The sequence below is a fragment of the Schistocerca serialis genome, chromosome 5, assembly GCF_023864345.2.
Source record: "Schistocerca serialis cubense isolate TAMUIC-IGC-003099 chromosome 5, iqSchSeri2.2, whole genome shotgun sequence".
NCBI classification, from domain to species: Eukaryota; Metazoa; Arthropoda; class Insecta; order Orthoptera; family Acrididae; genus Schistocerca; species Schistocerca serialis.
The window spans coordinates 577455349-577473039 of NC_064642.1; the positions used below are offsets into that span (position 1 = coordinate 577455349).

The 17691-nt window shown below is 40.1% G+C and overlaps 1 protein-coding gene across 1 annotated transcript in view; it reads right to left on the reverse strand.

Annotated features, from left to right (window-relative positions):
- Nucleotides 1-2113: 2113 nt before the first annotated feature.
- The window catches only part of LOC126481024 (venom serine carboxypeptidase), a 139816-nt gene continuing 124238 nt past the window's right edge, over nucleotides 2114-17691 (reverse strand). Inside the window, exons 6-7 of the mRNA XM_050104487.1 lie at nucleotides 10945-11190; nucleotides 2114-2615 (exon numbers count right to left, since the gene is read on the reverse strand). Of these exons, the coding sequence (XP_049960444.1) occupies nucleotides 2313-2615; nucleotides 10945-11190 (549 nt within the window). The 3' untranslated portion in view covers nucleotides 2114-2312. The remainder of the gene's footprint in view (nucleotides 2616-10944; nucleotides 11191-17691) is intronic.

Sequence of the window (17691 nt, forward strand, 5' to 3'; positions counted from 1 at the left end):
GTTTGTTGCGAAAGCTTGAATTTTGTGTGTATGTTTGTGTTTGTGTGTCTATCGACCTGCCAGCGCTTTTGTTTGGTAAGTCTCATCATCTTTCTTTTTAGATATATTTTTCCCATGTGAAATGTTTCCTCTATTATATTCAAAATATATATGAATTTATTTTTAACTTCGCCAGTGCCGGTCCAAATCCCGGGTCGTAAAGAAGGATGGGAAATAGATGCAACAGGGGTAAAATTATTCAAACTAAGCCTGACTTCTTCATATGTAGCAGGTTACTGGCAAATGAACAGACTTGGTGATTGAGATAGCACAATATCTGTACTGTGGCAAATGTAATTACGCCAAGTACATTGCGCCAATATAACAAAACCCATACATTAATCTGCGTACGATACATTTCAATTATTAAGATGTTAACATGGAGATTTATATTCTTTTACCCTTGGTAGTACAAATGTAGATCACACTCTGTCTACTTGTACAAAACATGTTTTCCATAACTGATTTATTAAATGCCTTTGATCAACGAGAAACAATATGCCAAAGTTAAAACTCTTTTCTCAGTGCGATTTTTCTTGCTACTTTGCCTCTGTTGTTAGCCGATAGTGAAAATTAAACTCATTGTTCTGTGGAGAGTGCAGGGCTTAAAAATTTTTTGTTCGAATGAGACTGGCTTTGGAGTATTAATAGAAAACGGTATTAGAAAAAGAAGTATCGAATACAACCTGCTTTCACCTTTTCATAAAAATCAACATCTTTTTGACAAATTTGTAGATTATTGGAAAATAGTAGGGGAATAAAAATTTTTATTCCTTATCATTGTGCAGTCAATCTATTGCACACTAAATTTCATTGTCATCATGCGTTCACACTACTAGACATGCTAACCCAACGTTTACATTGTTTTTGGGCCTGATTTTTGCACTCTACTTTTATTCCAGTTGTACAGCTTGGTATGTTTTATGGAGCATAGTTCTTTTTAGCAAAATCTGAACGAAAATACCGCATTTTTGACGTTTTTACAAAATCTTCATTTTTGTTCTTAATTCACTCTGTACTGAAGAGTGCTATGGAAATGGAACTTTATGTTTAAGAACCTTGTGTTGTTAGGTTACTACATGCCAAGTTTCACATTCGTGATAGCATTAGTTCAGGAGACGCAAGAAGCCAAACTTCGAAATTTTTTCGGATGCCTATTTTTTTTGGCCGATTTACCTACAATTTTCTGACTCAATATGGCTTGTAAAATTCTTTTCATTATTATTCTTAAGAGAATGCAAAAAGTTGTACAAGATGGCCAAATTTGATTTCTTTACAAAAACTATCGTCCGAGATATTACAGCTCAAATTCACCAAAAATTCACACAGGCTCAGCGTGAGTCGTATTCAGCCGAGAAATATTCAGCACAGGGCAGGTTGAGCAGCGCGGGCCAATCCGGTCCCGGCGGTGGCTCCAACAGACAGGCACGCAGTGCAGGTAGACTGATTACGCCACAGGCCGTGGCGCCCCAGCGCGCCAAGCAGGTGGCGCATCTTCAGCAGTCAAAGGATTAAGCAGACGCCTTTCATATCACCTGAAGGCAGTAATGGTAAAATTGTTTAGTTTGAATCAGATGTGTAATCTCATATAGCATGTATCTCTGGGTTTCATGGCGACAATTCCTTTTTATTACACATCTGTTTAACTTTTTTTGTAATCCAATATATTACATGTATGAATATGCAATTATTTATTTGTATACAAGTTTGTCTATACTGTTGGTTGAATGAGACCTAGCGTTGAGCCAAAAGCTTCACATTGTGCAGCTACAGCCAAACACCAGCAAATAATAAAGTAAAACCTCCCTTACTTATCAGCAGTTTATCTTCTCTTTGAACACACTGTAGCTGAGTGTATGTAATTCTGTTGTGTTTTGTGTCGTATGTGTACTGACATCTGCAGTGTTGTACTGTAACTTATGGAAGATTTTTATATTTAAAATGAGTAATCTGTTAATGAAAGTTTGAAGTTTTGCTTTTGTCAAATGTTATGTTACTGCTTTATAAATTATGTATATACAGGCACAACTTTTGTCAAAACAATACCAAACTGCGTGTATCTAAATAAAGAAACTTTTATAATCAGAGTGAAATTTAATTAAATTCCAGCTCTATGTACAATGATTACAGTATATCTGTTATTATGGTAGCATAACTGATATTAATGTTCTCTGATGACATATGACATAGAAACTGCCATTAGCTATAATGAAAATATATTTTTAAATTTGGTTTTCATGAAAATTTTCGCTCTTCATGACTGTTATTGCCACTTATTCGTGGAAAGGTTTTCCAGAAGTGAATCGATTGATAAGGTCCATTGCCCATTTAGGCTGATCTGTAGGAACCATATGACCTGCGTTTCTCACTAGCACTTCAGTCAGATTTCCTGCTGCCTTGGAATATCCAGCAATTTCACCATCTACAAGCCACTTCTGACGTGTAGCATTTCTGTATTCTTCTGCACCTCCCCACTTCAAAACCTGCAGGTAGCTTTCCGTAAGTGGATAGGCCACAATAATATCTAGCTGACCATTATATATCAACACACGATAGTGTCCAAGAAGTTGTTCCACCTAGAACAGGAATAGAAACATTGTAAATTAACAGTAAATTCAGAAACAAGTGAACTTCATGGAGCAATTTTGAACATAGGGCTTGTACCTCATAAAGAACAAAATTAATGGAACTCAATGGAACAAAACATTTTTTGTTAACCTAAATACAGTGTACTCCCGATTATTCATGTACGGATTATCTGCTCTGCAGATTGTTCATGCATCTAAAACAAAAAGTGAACATTTTTCTCTAGCAAACAGCAATAAACAACCTACTACATGACAATAAGTGCCTTTTTCATTGTTTAAATAACCGCATCAAAGCAATGGAGCAGTATTCTCATTGTCATCGGCCACCCCATTCCGTTTAAATAAAGACCAAACTCAGTTTTCTGATATTAATCAGCATGTAAGTGTTCACAAAGCATGTCCCAGCACGACTTGACAAATTCTTGGACAATCTAAGCTCAAGACAACCTGACAAAGTTCACCATGAAACTAGATCAAGATTGTCAGCTTCCGTTCCTAAATGTCCTGGTGAAGAGGAAGGCAGATGGCACCTTCAGGCACAGTGTGTCTCAAAAGCCAATACACACTGACTTTTATCTACTGGCTGACAGCTGCCCTCACCCAGAACAGAAGACCAGGGTACTTAGAACACTGGTGCACTAAGCCAAGACACTTTCCAACTCTGACAGCTTGACAACATAATTATAAAATCTTCAGTGGGCACTCAACGACAACAGATATTTGTTCAGGGATATCTGCAAAGCAATACATTCACCAGGGGGCCTGAGGAACAAGAAGAGGAGACCAGGAGGGTAGCTTTTGTATGGTATGCAGGGACCATCTCTGCTAAGATCAGCAGAATCCTGAAGAAACATGAAATCCAAAGTGTGTTCTACTGGCCGACAAAATCAGGGCTCTTCTTGGAAGAGTCAAGGACTATCTGCGATTAAGAAAACCTGGTATTCATTTACCACACACCTTGTGAATGCAGTATGTCATATCAGTCAAACCACCAGAACAGTGGACATAAGATGTAAGAAACATCAAATATGCACTAGGCTAAGACAGGCCACAAGATGAACAATGGCAGAACACTGCCTGGAGCATGAACACACATGGATTGTGATAAAACCAGGATCCAGCCCAAACCCCCAGATTCTGGGATAGTGTCATCAATGAATCAATTGAAATCACAATGGCAGAAAATCTAATCAATCAGGAAGCAGAATCCCAACTCAGCACTGCTTGGAATCCACTTTTGAAGTGCTATGGAAACACTGGAAAAAATGTTCCCAGGACAACTGAAGGCATAAATGACAGGCTCAGACCACATACGGACCATGAGGTGGTGGCCCATGCTGCAGGAGATTGCCACAGAGGGAGCGGATGAAATAGTGATCATCATCAACGTGAAACTCAGGACTGATCCTCACAGGAGCAGACATAATACAGAACAGCACGAGGCTGACACTACTGTGTGAGATGGCTGTAGTGGGTGCAGATGATATAGTGAACATCTACAGCAATGTGAGATTACATGAAATGCACTTTATGGGTATGGACCAAACACGGAACACCAGGAGGCAGCCACCACCTTGAAGACACCCGCAGTGGGCAAAGACTGAATAGTGAACACCTAGAACAGTATGCAAGCGTGCCTTGTTGCCATGGACCAAACAAAGAAGGGTCACAATCCAGAAAGGATGACAGACAGAACTCCAGGCACCAACCAGACATAAATATAGGACCTGGTCAGCCAGGCAGCCAGTATCAGCGAACACCTGATGAAAATGTCAAATTGTTGTTGTTGTTGTTGTTATTGTCTCCAGTCCAAAGACTAGTTTGATGCAGCTCCTCACGCTACTCTATCCTGTGCAAGCCTCTTCATATCTGAGTAACTACTGCAACCTGCATCCCTCTGAGTACTCTGAGTATTTATCTCTGTTTCCCTCTATGATTTCGCCCCCCCCCCCCCCTCCCTCCGCCACAGAATTACAATGTCATCGGCGAACCTCAAAGTTTTTATTTCTTCTCCATGGATTTTAATACCTACTCCGAATCTTTCTTTTGTTTCCTTTACCGATTGCTCAATGCACAGATAGAATAACATCGGGGAGAGGCTACAACCCTGTCTCACTCCCTTCCCAACCACTGCTTCCCTTTCACGCCCCTCGACTCTTATAACTGCTATCTGGTTTCTGTACAAATTGTAAATAGCCTTTCACTCCCTGTATTTTACCCCTGCCACCTTTAGAATTTGAAAGAGGGTATTCCAGTCAACATTGTCAAAAGCTTTCTCTAAGTCTACAAATGCTAGAAACGTAGGTTTGCCTTTCCTTAATCTTTCTTCTAAGATAAGTCGTAAGGTCAGTATTGCCTCACGTGTTCCAATATTTCTACGGAATTCAAACTGATCTTCCCTGAGGTCGGCTTCTACCAGTTTTTCCATTAGTCTGTAAAGAATTCGTGTTAGTATTTTGCAGGTGTGACTTATTAAACTGATAGTTCGATAATTTTCACATGTGTCAGCACCTGCTTTCTTTGGGATTGGAATTATTATATTCTTCTTGAAGTCTGAGGGTATTTTGCCTGTCTCATACATCTTATGGACTAGATGGTAGAGTTTTGTCAGGACTGGCTCTCCCAAGGCTGTCAGTAGTTCTAATGGAATGTTGTCTACTTCCGGGGCCTTGTTTCGACTCAGGTCTTTCATTGCTCTATCAAACTCTTCACACAGTATCGTATCTACCATTTCATCTTCATCTACATCCTCTCCATTTCCATAATATTGTCCTCAAGTACACTGCTCTTGTATAGACCCTCTATATACTCCTTCCACCTTTCTGCTTTCCATTCTTTGCTTAGAACTGGGTTTCCATCTGAGCTCTTGATATTCATACAAGTGGTTCTCTTTTCTCCAAAGGTCTCTTTAATTTTCCTGTAGGCAGTATCTATCTTACCCCTAGTGAGATAAGCCTCTACATCCTTACATTTGTCCTCTAGCCATCCCTGCTTAGCCATTTTGCACTTCCTGTCGATCTCATTTTTGAGACGTTTGTATTCCTTTTTGCCTGCTTCATTTACTGCATTTTTATATTTTATCCTTTCATCAATTAAATTCAATATTTCTTCTGTTACCCAAGGATTTCTACTAGCCCTCGTCTTTTTACCTACTAGATCCTCTGCTGCCTTCACTACTTCATCTCTCAAAGCTACCCATTCTTCTTCCACTGTAATTCTTTCCCCCATTCCTGTCAATTGTTCTCTTATGCTCTCCCTGAAACTCTTTACAACCTCTGGTTCTTTCAGTTTATCCAGGTCCCATCTCCTTAAATTCCCACCTTTTTGCAGTTTCTTCAGTTTTAATCTACAGTGGTCAGAGTCCACATCTGCGCCTGGAAATGTCTTATAATTTAAGACCTGGTTCCTAAATCTCTGTCTTACCATTATATAATCTATCTGATACCTTTTAGTATCTCCACGCTTCTTCCATGTATACAACCTTCTTTTATGATTCTTGAACGAAGTGTTAGCTATGATCAAGTTGTGCTCTGTGCAAAATTCTATCAGGCGGCTTCCTCTTTCATTTCTTAGCCCCAATCCATATTCACCTACTACGTTTCCTTCTCTCCCTTTTCCTACTATCAAGTTATGGCATCGAAATATCTTGTTAGGAAGATGCTGACTGCCACCAGAACAGCCAGTCTCAAATGAGACAACAATGAATTGCCGGGAAAGTCTAAGATTTACAAGTTAAAAGACATTTGTAACAGAAATTAGAATTGATTGAGAGATTTGAGAAGGGGGAAACTGCTGCAAAATTTAAGTGTTGTTTATGGTACTGGAATGCAGCCTGTTAAGACCTTAAAAGGAATAAGCAGAAAATACTGGAATTTGGCAGGAAATGCAATTTTAATTATGGACTATCTGCATGAACAAGTATGAAGAGATCTACACTGGATGAATTAGATCCTACTTTTCTGCGATGGTTCAGCAAAACAAACGAGCAGAAGGTGTCACTGTTTTGGCATGATGTGTGCTGAAAAAATTATATTTTTTCATGAAGCTGTAGGGTTAGGGGAGACTTTGCTGCCTCATCTGGATGGCTTATCAGATTCCGACATAATGGGATCCACAAACTTAAGGTGCAAGAAGAACAGCTTAGTTCAAATGTTGTGCAGCTGATTCCTTCTGGGAAGAGTTCTAGAAATTTGTGGAAGAAGAGAATTCCACACCAGACCAAATTTCTATATAGGAAATGTCTACCAACCAGAACCCTTGCTTTTAAGAGCAAAGTTTATTCTCTAAGATACATGTCATCTAAAAACTGCATTACAATTTTGTGCACCGCTAATACCTCTGGGAACCACAAAGGTAAACAACTAGTGATTGTGGTGGTGGTGGTGTGGTGGGCGGTGGTGGTGGTGGTGGTGGTGGTGGTGGTGGTGGTGGTGGTGGAGGGGGAGGATCCAAGGTTATCACAGCAGCATAGCTCCCTGTCCATTATTACAACCTAAACAGAGCATTGATGGATAGTGAAATTTTCAAAAACTGGTTCAAAACACATTTTGTACCATAAGTTCGGCAATTTCTAGAAGAGAAAGAATTGGCACAGAAGGCTGTTCTATTGCTTTATAATGCCCCTTCAAATCCTGATGAGATGATTCTCGTATCTGATGATCTGATGGTTAACTAAGTTTTTACCTCCTAATATGACAGCCATTATACATCCGATACACCAAGGCACAACAGCATCGATAAATGGCACTACTGGATTAGTCTACTGAGAATGCTAGTTGATGATGATGATTTGGTGGCATTCTGGAAGAATACCAGATTTCTGATGCCTGGCGGGAAATCAAGCCACATATGCTAGTTCGATCATTGAGGAAAATTCTCCCACATATAGAAGAAAATGATTTTCATAGTTTCAGGGATGAAGTAAAGATGACAGCACAAATAATGAATATGGCAATGGATTTAAGTGGTTTTGAAGATGTCGATAAAGAAAATTTGAATGAGTGACTGAAGATCTAAGCATATGAACTGGCTTCCCACACACTGAGATTGCTGCTTCACAACAAAAAGAAGAGAACACAATGACCTTGTCCGTCATTGTACCACATTGCAATGTGTTTATACTCTTATGAATTAAGTGCGCCAGGGGGGTTTCAGTACAATGACATTATTGCTGCAAGAAATTCAAAATGCCATGCAAAAAAATGTCAACTCCTCTCAGAAGCAGACTGAAATCACAGACAGGCCTGCAGTATCTATGCACAGAACTTTGATAAACTTTCAAACAAACAATATATGTTTAACACTTTGGCAACCAACCCCGAGCATAGGTAAGGCTACGGAACTGCTTCGAAACTACCGCACCCGAGTATATGTTGGGCGGCTGTTGCACGCTGCTCACAGCCTATTAGCCATTAGGAAGCAGACTTGCTACTGTGTTAGTGCTATGTGGAACACCTGCCTGTATGTACCATGACTGCTACTCCCCTCTGTTTTCTGGTTTTAACACTATGTTAAAAGAAACAGCTAGACATGCATAGCAGTTTCTATGACACGCTGCAGTATTTTGCATTGGTGTAGCCATGAGTTTCAAACATTCTCATTACTGTTTGCCATTTATTGTTAATTTTTCTCTCAAATATCTGAGTGAGAAAGAAATTTTAGAAGCCTTAGAAGAAGAAGTGGAAGATTCTGAGTCTTAGTGAGAAATGTCTGAATGTGAAGAGAATGAAGAGGATTCAGATACAGGTAAGGAGCTGTCTAGTGCAGTTTTTCTTCAGTATTATTATTACGACTTATATTGCTCGAGTTGCTTCAGTTAGCAGAAAATTTATTTATGTTCATCTCGTCTATCTTGCAGAGGAATCTGATGAGCCTGCATCTGTGCAGCCAGTGTTTACTGATCAAAGCACATCCTCTGCAACACAACCATTGGCTGCAGCACAGCTGTCTGCATCTCCAACAAAGAGGCAACAAATTTCATGGAAAAAACCCACTGATGCCGAATTAGGTTGGAAATTTGCTGACGATCAGGCTACTGTGCCACAATTTGTAGAGAAAAGTGGAGTAATGGCCGCTGTTCATGAGAATTTCACTTCTCTCAATGTGTTTTTCATCTTTTTCACCGATTCCATAATGAAACACACAAAATCCACAACAAACAGATATGCAAAGTCTGTTTATGACAAACTCAAAGCAGCTTCCAGGGTAAAGCCTCACAGTTTTTGTAATTCGTGGGTGGGAGTAAAACTGCACAAAATTTGTTTTTGTGTGTCTTGTGAAAAAAAGAAAACAAAAACTAACAGATCACTGGTCTACCAACAATTTTATTTCAACCCCTTTTCTTGGTTCTATTATGGCCAGAAACAGATTCAAGATAATATTACCAAACCTGAATTTGAATGACAATGCAACTTACATTCCGAAAAGTCAATCTCAGCATGAACCCCTGCATAAAATCAGGCCTATCCTGGATCATTTTTTATTAGAATCACAAAAATCATTTTACCCATCTGGAAACCTTACTATTGATGAAGGCATGTGTCGTTTTCATGGAAGAATGGTATTTCGGGTTTACATAAAAAATTAACCTGACAAGTATGGAATCAAGATGTTTATTGTGTGCAATTCCAAAACTGGTTATGTTCTTAGATTGGAGGTATATGCTAGGAAAGGAACACAAGACAACTCCATAATACTATTACTTGAGAGGTTTCTAGCAGATTACCTGGGAAAAGGCCACACTGTTTATAGTTCACCAGCAGTATTCAATTTTCTGTGGCAACATAAAACGAAAGCACTTGGTACATGCATGACTAACTGGAAAGAACTACCAAATGAAATTGTTTCCAAAAAACTGAAAAGGTATGCGTGTGTCAATGAGGTGAAATCATCTGCTTTGTTTGAAGTGGAAAAACACAAGAGATGTACTATGCCTGTCCACTGTGCACAAAATGACCAGCTCTGATACATATGTTCATACAAAGTAAAATCAAAACCAGATGCCATTCTTGACTATAATATTAAGAAAATGGGGGTTGACAGGAGTGATCACATGATTTCTTACTATGTATTTAGGAGGAAACAGATGAAGTGGCGGAAGAAATTGTTCTTCCTTATGCTTATAAAGGGTGCAACAAATGCATTTGTCTTATACCAGGAAACCAGGACTCCTGCTCAAAGAAAGAGCTGCGATTTTTCCACTTTTATATGACAAATTGGTGAAGAACTGATTCACAAAGGTACAAATTTGGCACTAGACAATGTTCCTAGTGAAACTCACAGCAACATATTCTAGGACGACACTTTGCAGAAAAAATTCCAGCCACTGAGAAGGAGTGTCCAACTTGAGTGTGTAAAGTTTGCTTTGTGAAAACAAAAAAATCTAGTGGTAAAGCATCTAGAAAGGAAACCAGCTGGTGGTGTCCAGACTGCAGTGTACCACTCTGCACGCCAGAATGCTTCGAAATCTTTCACACTGAAGCTAATTAACTGCGAATTTACACAAAACTAAAAAACATTTTTTTGTGAAATCAAGATCATACATTTTATGTTTGTTATTAATTTTGTCATCAACCAAAGTAATTAAAATAAATGTTTAAAATAAACCTTAAAGACTGTTCTTTCATAATATGTTTTCTGTTTCAAGATATCTTAAACAGAAATGTGCCAGTGACATTTCAAAAAACGCTAAAAATGGCCGGTCCATTGGACCAAGAGTGTGTCTATGCTGCCAGTCCTCAAAGTGTTGAATATGTATCTTTTATTCATGCATCTTCTCCCCATTACTCTGAATAATTGGGAGTATACTGTATATGCTTTAATAGTAACATGAATAAGTACATCTGTTGCTTCAGATGTTCGAGTTGTGGTAAACTTTAGATTTTAAACTATAGTTGACATGCAGATGGATGTACATCATATGCAATTAAAACATTAATTAGCAGGAAATATACAAGCTATATAAGGGATAAGGCCCAGAAATAAAACCTTGGCAGGTGTACAAGCCATGAGGTGCAACCCAACTAGGACACTCGGGAGAAATAGATATATGCAATAACAAAATTATGTTTCAGAACCAGAGGTTCCTGGGTATATTCCATAACAAAAATTCTGATATGGTCTTCCAACCATTTCAGTTGTGCTACTGTCAGTTACCAGCTCATATTGTGTAATGTTAAATGGACGATAAAAATTGATTTGTATAGTAAAAAGGCCACAACACAGAAAAGTTATTTCATAACAGACCCATCGTTTTTATGGTCACAGGCTTTCACCAACCATTTATAATGCGCCAAATCAAAAAGAAAAGATTACTAACCCATGGTCTAACAGACTGCATGATATCTTCCTTAAGAAACACTTCAACCTTTGTGCCATCATTGTATGTCCGATTTCCAACATGGATAGCACGTCTTACTTTAGTTAGTTGCACGAATTCACCTATATCACCTCCATATTTTAGTGGTTTGTCACTAAGATAATTGAAGTAGTTTAAGAATCCAGTCAAGTTGTAGAATAAAGTTCCCGTTGACAGCAAATCACCATTCAGCAGTGCATCAAATACCTGTCAACAAATTTTAAAAACATATTACAGTCAAGCCACATGCAAATTACAAAACATTGCAAATGGTTAGCTCTAATCCTTAGTTATAAAACATGATTTTCTACAGTTAAATGAAGAGATATAACGTTCCTGTTACTGAGCAGCAGCAGCAGCAACAGCAGGTACACATGCAAGCAAAACACTTGTTTTACAAGATTCAAGTTTCTTCATCTTGTGAAAAAAAGAGTATGAAAAGAACTGGAGTACTCAGGCATTATGTCGAAACATTCACACATGAAGGTAGATTAAGAGTAACACAAGAAGATGAGGGGAAAAAACAACAGTAACATACAAAAATCCAATAACTTTTGTTGCAAGGAATGTTTACAGAATGTACTGTTTTCATTTCCGTATCTCTCCAATTAAACTTTAACTGGACTATCATTTGAACAAAAATTTCATGAAGCCATGGACTTGTGATAGAAAAACATTAAATAGAACTACCTGCTTTTTCAATCTTGAAGTGTTTCAGTTCTTCCTTAGAGACTTCTTGTTACATCGTTGCATGTTTCACTCACTGTAGATCTACAGAACATGATTAATGAATTAAAAACTGACTGCAGAGCTGAGTAAGTCTGATGTGCAAAACCAAGTGCATAATGGGAGGAAAGCTTACTGTGTTATTCATTAGATCAGCAATGCAATAAATGCTCGATCACAATGTTGTGATAATACACAAGTTGTAATTGTATTGTGGAATATGTTACTGTAAATGATGTATGTACATATCACATTTTGCAGGGGTAACATCACGTGGCTTGGTGGTTCAATTGTCAAGTGCAGGACTATGGATCCAGATTTCTAGGGTCTCATCCCGAATTAGTTCTAGAGTTTTTATTTGTCACTCATTACTTCTTTCACCTCTGTTAATGCTTGATAATATGAAAAATTGCTGAGATGCACTGTGGTTTGGAATCCATGTTAAACCTTAGGACCCTCTTTACCTTGCCTGGTAAATCAGTAGTGGTCTGAGTGAGGCAATGGTAGGATAGTAATGTGCTTAGTAAAGTGCTGTGCTTTAGCAGCAGGCTGAGTTAACAATGGCCAGCAACATGTGTTAGCCAGTTTGATGTAGAAACAGTCAAAGTTGCAAGATTCAATTCTTTTTATTTAAATTATGACTAGTTTCATGTTACCTGAACTTATTTTTTAACCATCCTGAGAGACAGAAACTCAAAGGATATGTGTACCAGACAGACAAAAAAAAACCACTGTGGTGTTCAAATCAGACTTCAGGTCGATGAAAGCTCTTCACCTTAGGTAGTGAAGATTTGTTCATAACAGTCGATCCTGTGAGGACAAAAGAAAGCTACTCCTGATAGTTCCCTAAAGATACAACATGTTTATTCATTTGAGGATGGAACTGAAGGAAATCCCATTTCTGACAGAAATGGGTTTGCTTCATGTCAGCTGTTGACTACACAAATGGAAAACTACAATCATCTAGCTCTATTCCTTTGTAAAGTAGTATTTCATCAATCAGTTACAGTCTGCAGCATTTCTATAATATGAAGTTATACTGCAAAAAACCTTCAACATTTTACTAATAAAATTAGCTGTTTTTAATACAAACACATTTGTGTTTACTAATTTAGGACTATCAGTCACCTCAAGGTGCTGTAAAACATAGTTTTGCCATTTCCAATATTTTAGAAGAGGACCATAACTTTATTGCACCTGTCTTGCACAAAGACAACTTTCATGTCACTTTAGCTACACTTTTGATTGCATCTCCGAAGGAAAACTCCAACTGAACATCTCTCTTGATTAGTGCATAAAATACATGAATTTTAACTGCACCAAAAAGTCTATGCCCACAAGGAACAGCACATCAAAGATCATGGGCAGTATCCCTGCAATCTGTACTCCTCACACAGTAGCATTCCTATTCAAACAATGTATTTCCTTTTGAATGGTGTCTACGGACAAACCAGTTTTTTTTTTTTAATTCTAACTTGGTATCTTTCTTAATTTTCTGTTGTGAGGGGCGACTTTTATGTTCACAACAAGACCAAGATGATTGCCCTACTGAATCTCTGAGCAAATTTATTAGTTATATTTAACATAAAATATCAATGAGAGTAACAAGAACACCACTCCTTCAGTCACATTTCAGCCTTGGTTTATTTTGTTCTTATCCCTGAGGTTAAAATGACGAACCATAACCCTATTAGTGAAAGAAAAGGAAGGAAGATTAGGATTTATATTCAGTCAATGACAAGATCTTCAGAAATGTGCACAAGCTTGGGTTAGGGAAGAAGTGGAATGACATCAGCCACACCCATTCAAAGGAACCAACTCAGCTTTCACCTTTAGTGAATTAAAGAAATTGCTGGAAGGCTAAATCTGGATCTAGATGGCTAATTCCTCTTAAATAAAAGCCCAATGCCTTACCACTGGGCTATCCGTGTCACAACAGTGACTTACATGTTCTACAGTTCAAATTTATTCTATGATTGTGTGTGTGTCATATGCGTAATGGAAAAACATATATTGTATCTGCATTCTGACAGCTGTCACCCCTTTGACAGCAAAAAATTGTCCCCATTTAGCCAGTGCACCCATGCATGGTGTATTTGTAGTGATAATGATTCCCTTGCCCAGTATGATGTTTGTTTGTTTTGTTTTAGGGCGCAAAAAAAATACGCTCATAAGCGACCACAGCAAAACTGTAGAACACAACGACAAAGAGAGGAATTAAAAATGATTACATGTTAATCTCAATTGACAGAAGAGAAGACGGCTAAAAACAGGGATGTGGAGAAATGTCTATAAAATATACCATAGAGACACAGAGGTCATGAACTAAAAATTAAATGGTCTTCACCATATTGCTAAGACACATAAAAAGTAAAACACGGTCTACAGCCCACTCATTGTTCGCCAAAATGACTGGTAACTCAGATGGCAAGCACAAACAAGAAACGTAAGTGATTAAAAAGGAAATTCGGTCAGGAAATGGAAGACAGTCAAAAGTTGGGCACAATGTGCACCACTTAACAAATGGAGTTGGCTAAAAGACAGTTCCCAATATGAAACCTAGCTAAAATGATCTCCTCACAGCAAGAGTGAGAGGTGGTCATCAAAACCACTGGGAGAGGCTTAATAACATGGAGCTTGATCCCATGAAGGCACTCCATCTGCTGACAGATGGCAACACAGAGATCATTAGAGGTAATGTAAGAACTAGTGGGCTGACGTACAAGGACCGCAGCCTTGGCAGCAGTGTCAGTGGCCTCATTTCCTGTCAGCCTGACATGACCAGGAACCCACAAATCTCACAGTGTCTCCATCAAGAAAGGGATGGGCTGTGTACGGCACACAGAAGCTTTAAAGGGCACAGAGAGTCAGAGCAGATGTTGCAAATTTACAAGCCTATGTCACCAGATACTGTGTGGCCTGATGCAGGGTGAAGAGTTCTGCTGTAAATACTGGGCAAGTTCCAGAATCAGATACTGAAAAACTGTCTGTGCCAATGACGAAGGCACACCCGACACCATGATCTGTCCGAGAGCAATCAGTGTACACAAAGGTACAATCGCGAAGTTCCATGCGAAGATTATGAACTGAAGGTGATAGAGTGAGGCTGAAGTAGTGTCCTTAGGAAGCAATTGAAGGCCAAGGTGAACACGGGCTGCCGCACGAAGCCAAGATGGTGAAGAGTTTACACCCAACGGGAAGGTTGCAGGTAGCATGAAGTTAAGTTGCTGGAGCAAGAGCCGAAAGCGAACTCCAAGAGGTAACAGAGAAGAGGGGCACGCCCCGTGCTGGCAATCAAAGGAGTTATTGGAGGAGGAGGCCAGGTGGCCACGCACAGCAGATGGACGGTATGCATATCTCCTGAGGAGAAAGTCATGGCAGTAGGACAGCAGTAGTTCTGCAGCTGCTGCATACAGACTCTCAACCAGGCTGGGGTAAAAAGTGCCAGTGGCCAAACGGATAGTATTAAGATGGTGTAAGAGGGACAAATGTGCAGATGCGTAAACAAAACAATCATAGTCTAGTTTCAAACTGACAAGGGACTGGTACAAATGGAGGAAGGTGGTTCAATCTGCTTCCCAGGAAGTAATACTGAAGACACGTAAGACATTAAGGAACTGCATACAGCAGGCTTCCAGGTGACACACATGGGAGGACCAAGAAAGTTTCCTATCAAGAGCCCTAGAAATTTAATAGTCTCAATGAACGAAAGAGTAACAGGCCCAAGATGTAAAGATGGTGGAAGAAACTAATTGTGCCCCCAGAAATTCATACAAATGGTTTTGTCAGTGAAAAAAACGAAAGCCAGTGTCAATTCTCCATGAGTAAAGATGATAGAGATATCACAGAAGATGCTGCTCAATGAGAGACATCCGTGGAGAACTGCAATAGATGAAAAAATCGTCAATGAAAAGGGAGCCAGAGATGCCTGGCAGAGACTGGCCATTATTGGGTTAATGGCAATAACAAAGAGGATGATGCTCAGGACGGAAGCCTGAGGTGCAACGTTTTCCTGGATAAAGGTTTCCAACAAGGCAGAACCCACAAGTGCCTTGAAAACTCTGTCTTTTAAAAATTCCTGAAAGAAACAGGACAGGCGGCCACGAAAGCCCCATGTGTAGAGAGTACACGAGGATACCAGTCCTCCAGCATGTCTCACGTGCTTTCTCCAAATCGACAAACATGGCCAAAGTCTGGGATTTCCATAGAAAACCATTCATGACATGAGTGATAAAGTCATGAGATTGAAAACTGTAGAATGGCGCCCTCAAAATCCACACTGTGCAGTGGTTAGTAAATTGCGAGACTCAAGCTACCATATCAGTCGGGAATGAATCATACATTTCATAACCTCGCAAACACAGCTGGTGAGACAAATGGGGGGGGGGGGGGGGGTAGCTAGAAGGAAGGGGTGTTTGTCCTTAACAGACTTAGGTATGGTTATAACAGTGGCTTCATTCCAGCATCTGGGAAACGTGCCCTCTGCCCAGATGTGGTCGTATGTGCCCGCAAGAGAAAGGTGCTGCAACATTTGACTGTGAACATCATCTGGTCCTGGGGCAGAGGATCAGGATGAAGTGACAGCATGATCTAGTTCCCCCATAGTTATGGCGGCATTATAGCACTCATGATTCTGAGAAGAGATGGGTATCATCCGAGCCGCCTCTGCTCATTTCTAATGGAGGAAGGCAGGAGCTTGAAGTCTCCACAAAATGGCGGACCAAGGTGTTGGAGATAGCAATAGGGCCTTGGACCCAGAGAGCCGTTAGAACCGTTCGAGGTTGGCTCACACAACAGAAGAGGGACTGGAACTGTTTAAGAGCTAGTGAATGAAATCTGGCTAGCTTTCTTGCTATCCCAAAGAATGCGACAATACTATGCACGCTACTGTTTATAAAGAATGTAGTTTGCCATCGTAGGATGATGGTAAAAACAGAGAGCATGTCTCGGTGTGCGAAATGTGTCATGGCATGCCTCTGTCCACCAAGGGACCGGAACACGGTGCAGTAATGAGGAAGTGTGAGCTATGGAACATTCTGCGGTGCAAGGATAACATTTGTAAGATATTCTACATGGTCATCACAACTGGGGAAATGCTATTCATCGAAGGTCGCCAGGGTGGAGTACAGCCTCCAGTCGGCCTTAGTAAGCTATGCATGTAGGTGGGGTAGGAGTCAGCAAATGGATAGCATATGGAAAATGGTCACTCAAGTATGTGTCAGAGAGAATGGACCACTCGAGATGATGGGCCTGCTAGGCAGTGCAGAAGGATAGGTCCAAATGAGATTAGGCGTGCATGGAGTCTGAAACGAACATGGGTGCTCGTGTTAAGGCAGAAGAGTTGATTGAGAAGGTCAGCCACAAGGGCACCTCTCCGACAGGTTCTGGGAGAGCCCCAAAGGGGATAGTGCACATCAAAGTCACCGAGCAGTAGAAAGGGGTGAGGTAGCTGCTAAATAAGCTGGAGGAAGTCTGCCCTAGTGACATCAAATGATGGAGGGACAAAGGAAAAAGTTCAATTGAGAAAGGGAAAGGTGAACTGCAACAGCTTGAGGCATCATTTTGTATGAGCAGCATTACTCCTCCATGAGGTGGAATGCTGTCCTCATGGGGGAAGGTCAAAATGAACCCGGAAGAAATGTGAGAGCTCAAAGCAGTCATGACGATGAAATTTTGTTTTCTGAAGGCAGAGGACAAATGGACGCTGTGACTCTAAAAGCAGCCATAAATCCTCTTTGTTGAGCAAAGACCACAAATTTTCCATTGGAGGAGAGTCATAACGAGGAAAATATGAAGGCATGTCACCTCGACGGCTGCTGAGTGCCAGCCTTCAAAGACTCGCCGCTACAGGGCACAGAGGCAGGAGGATCCTTCTCCACAAGATCTGCAGAAGTGTCAGCATTCTCCTTCTGTCAGCCTAGGGTGCCCTGGGCAGAAAAATGATTGGTGGTGCACACCAGCAACATGGAAGTTGGCTGGGCG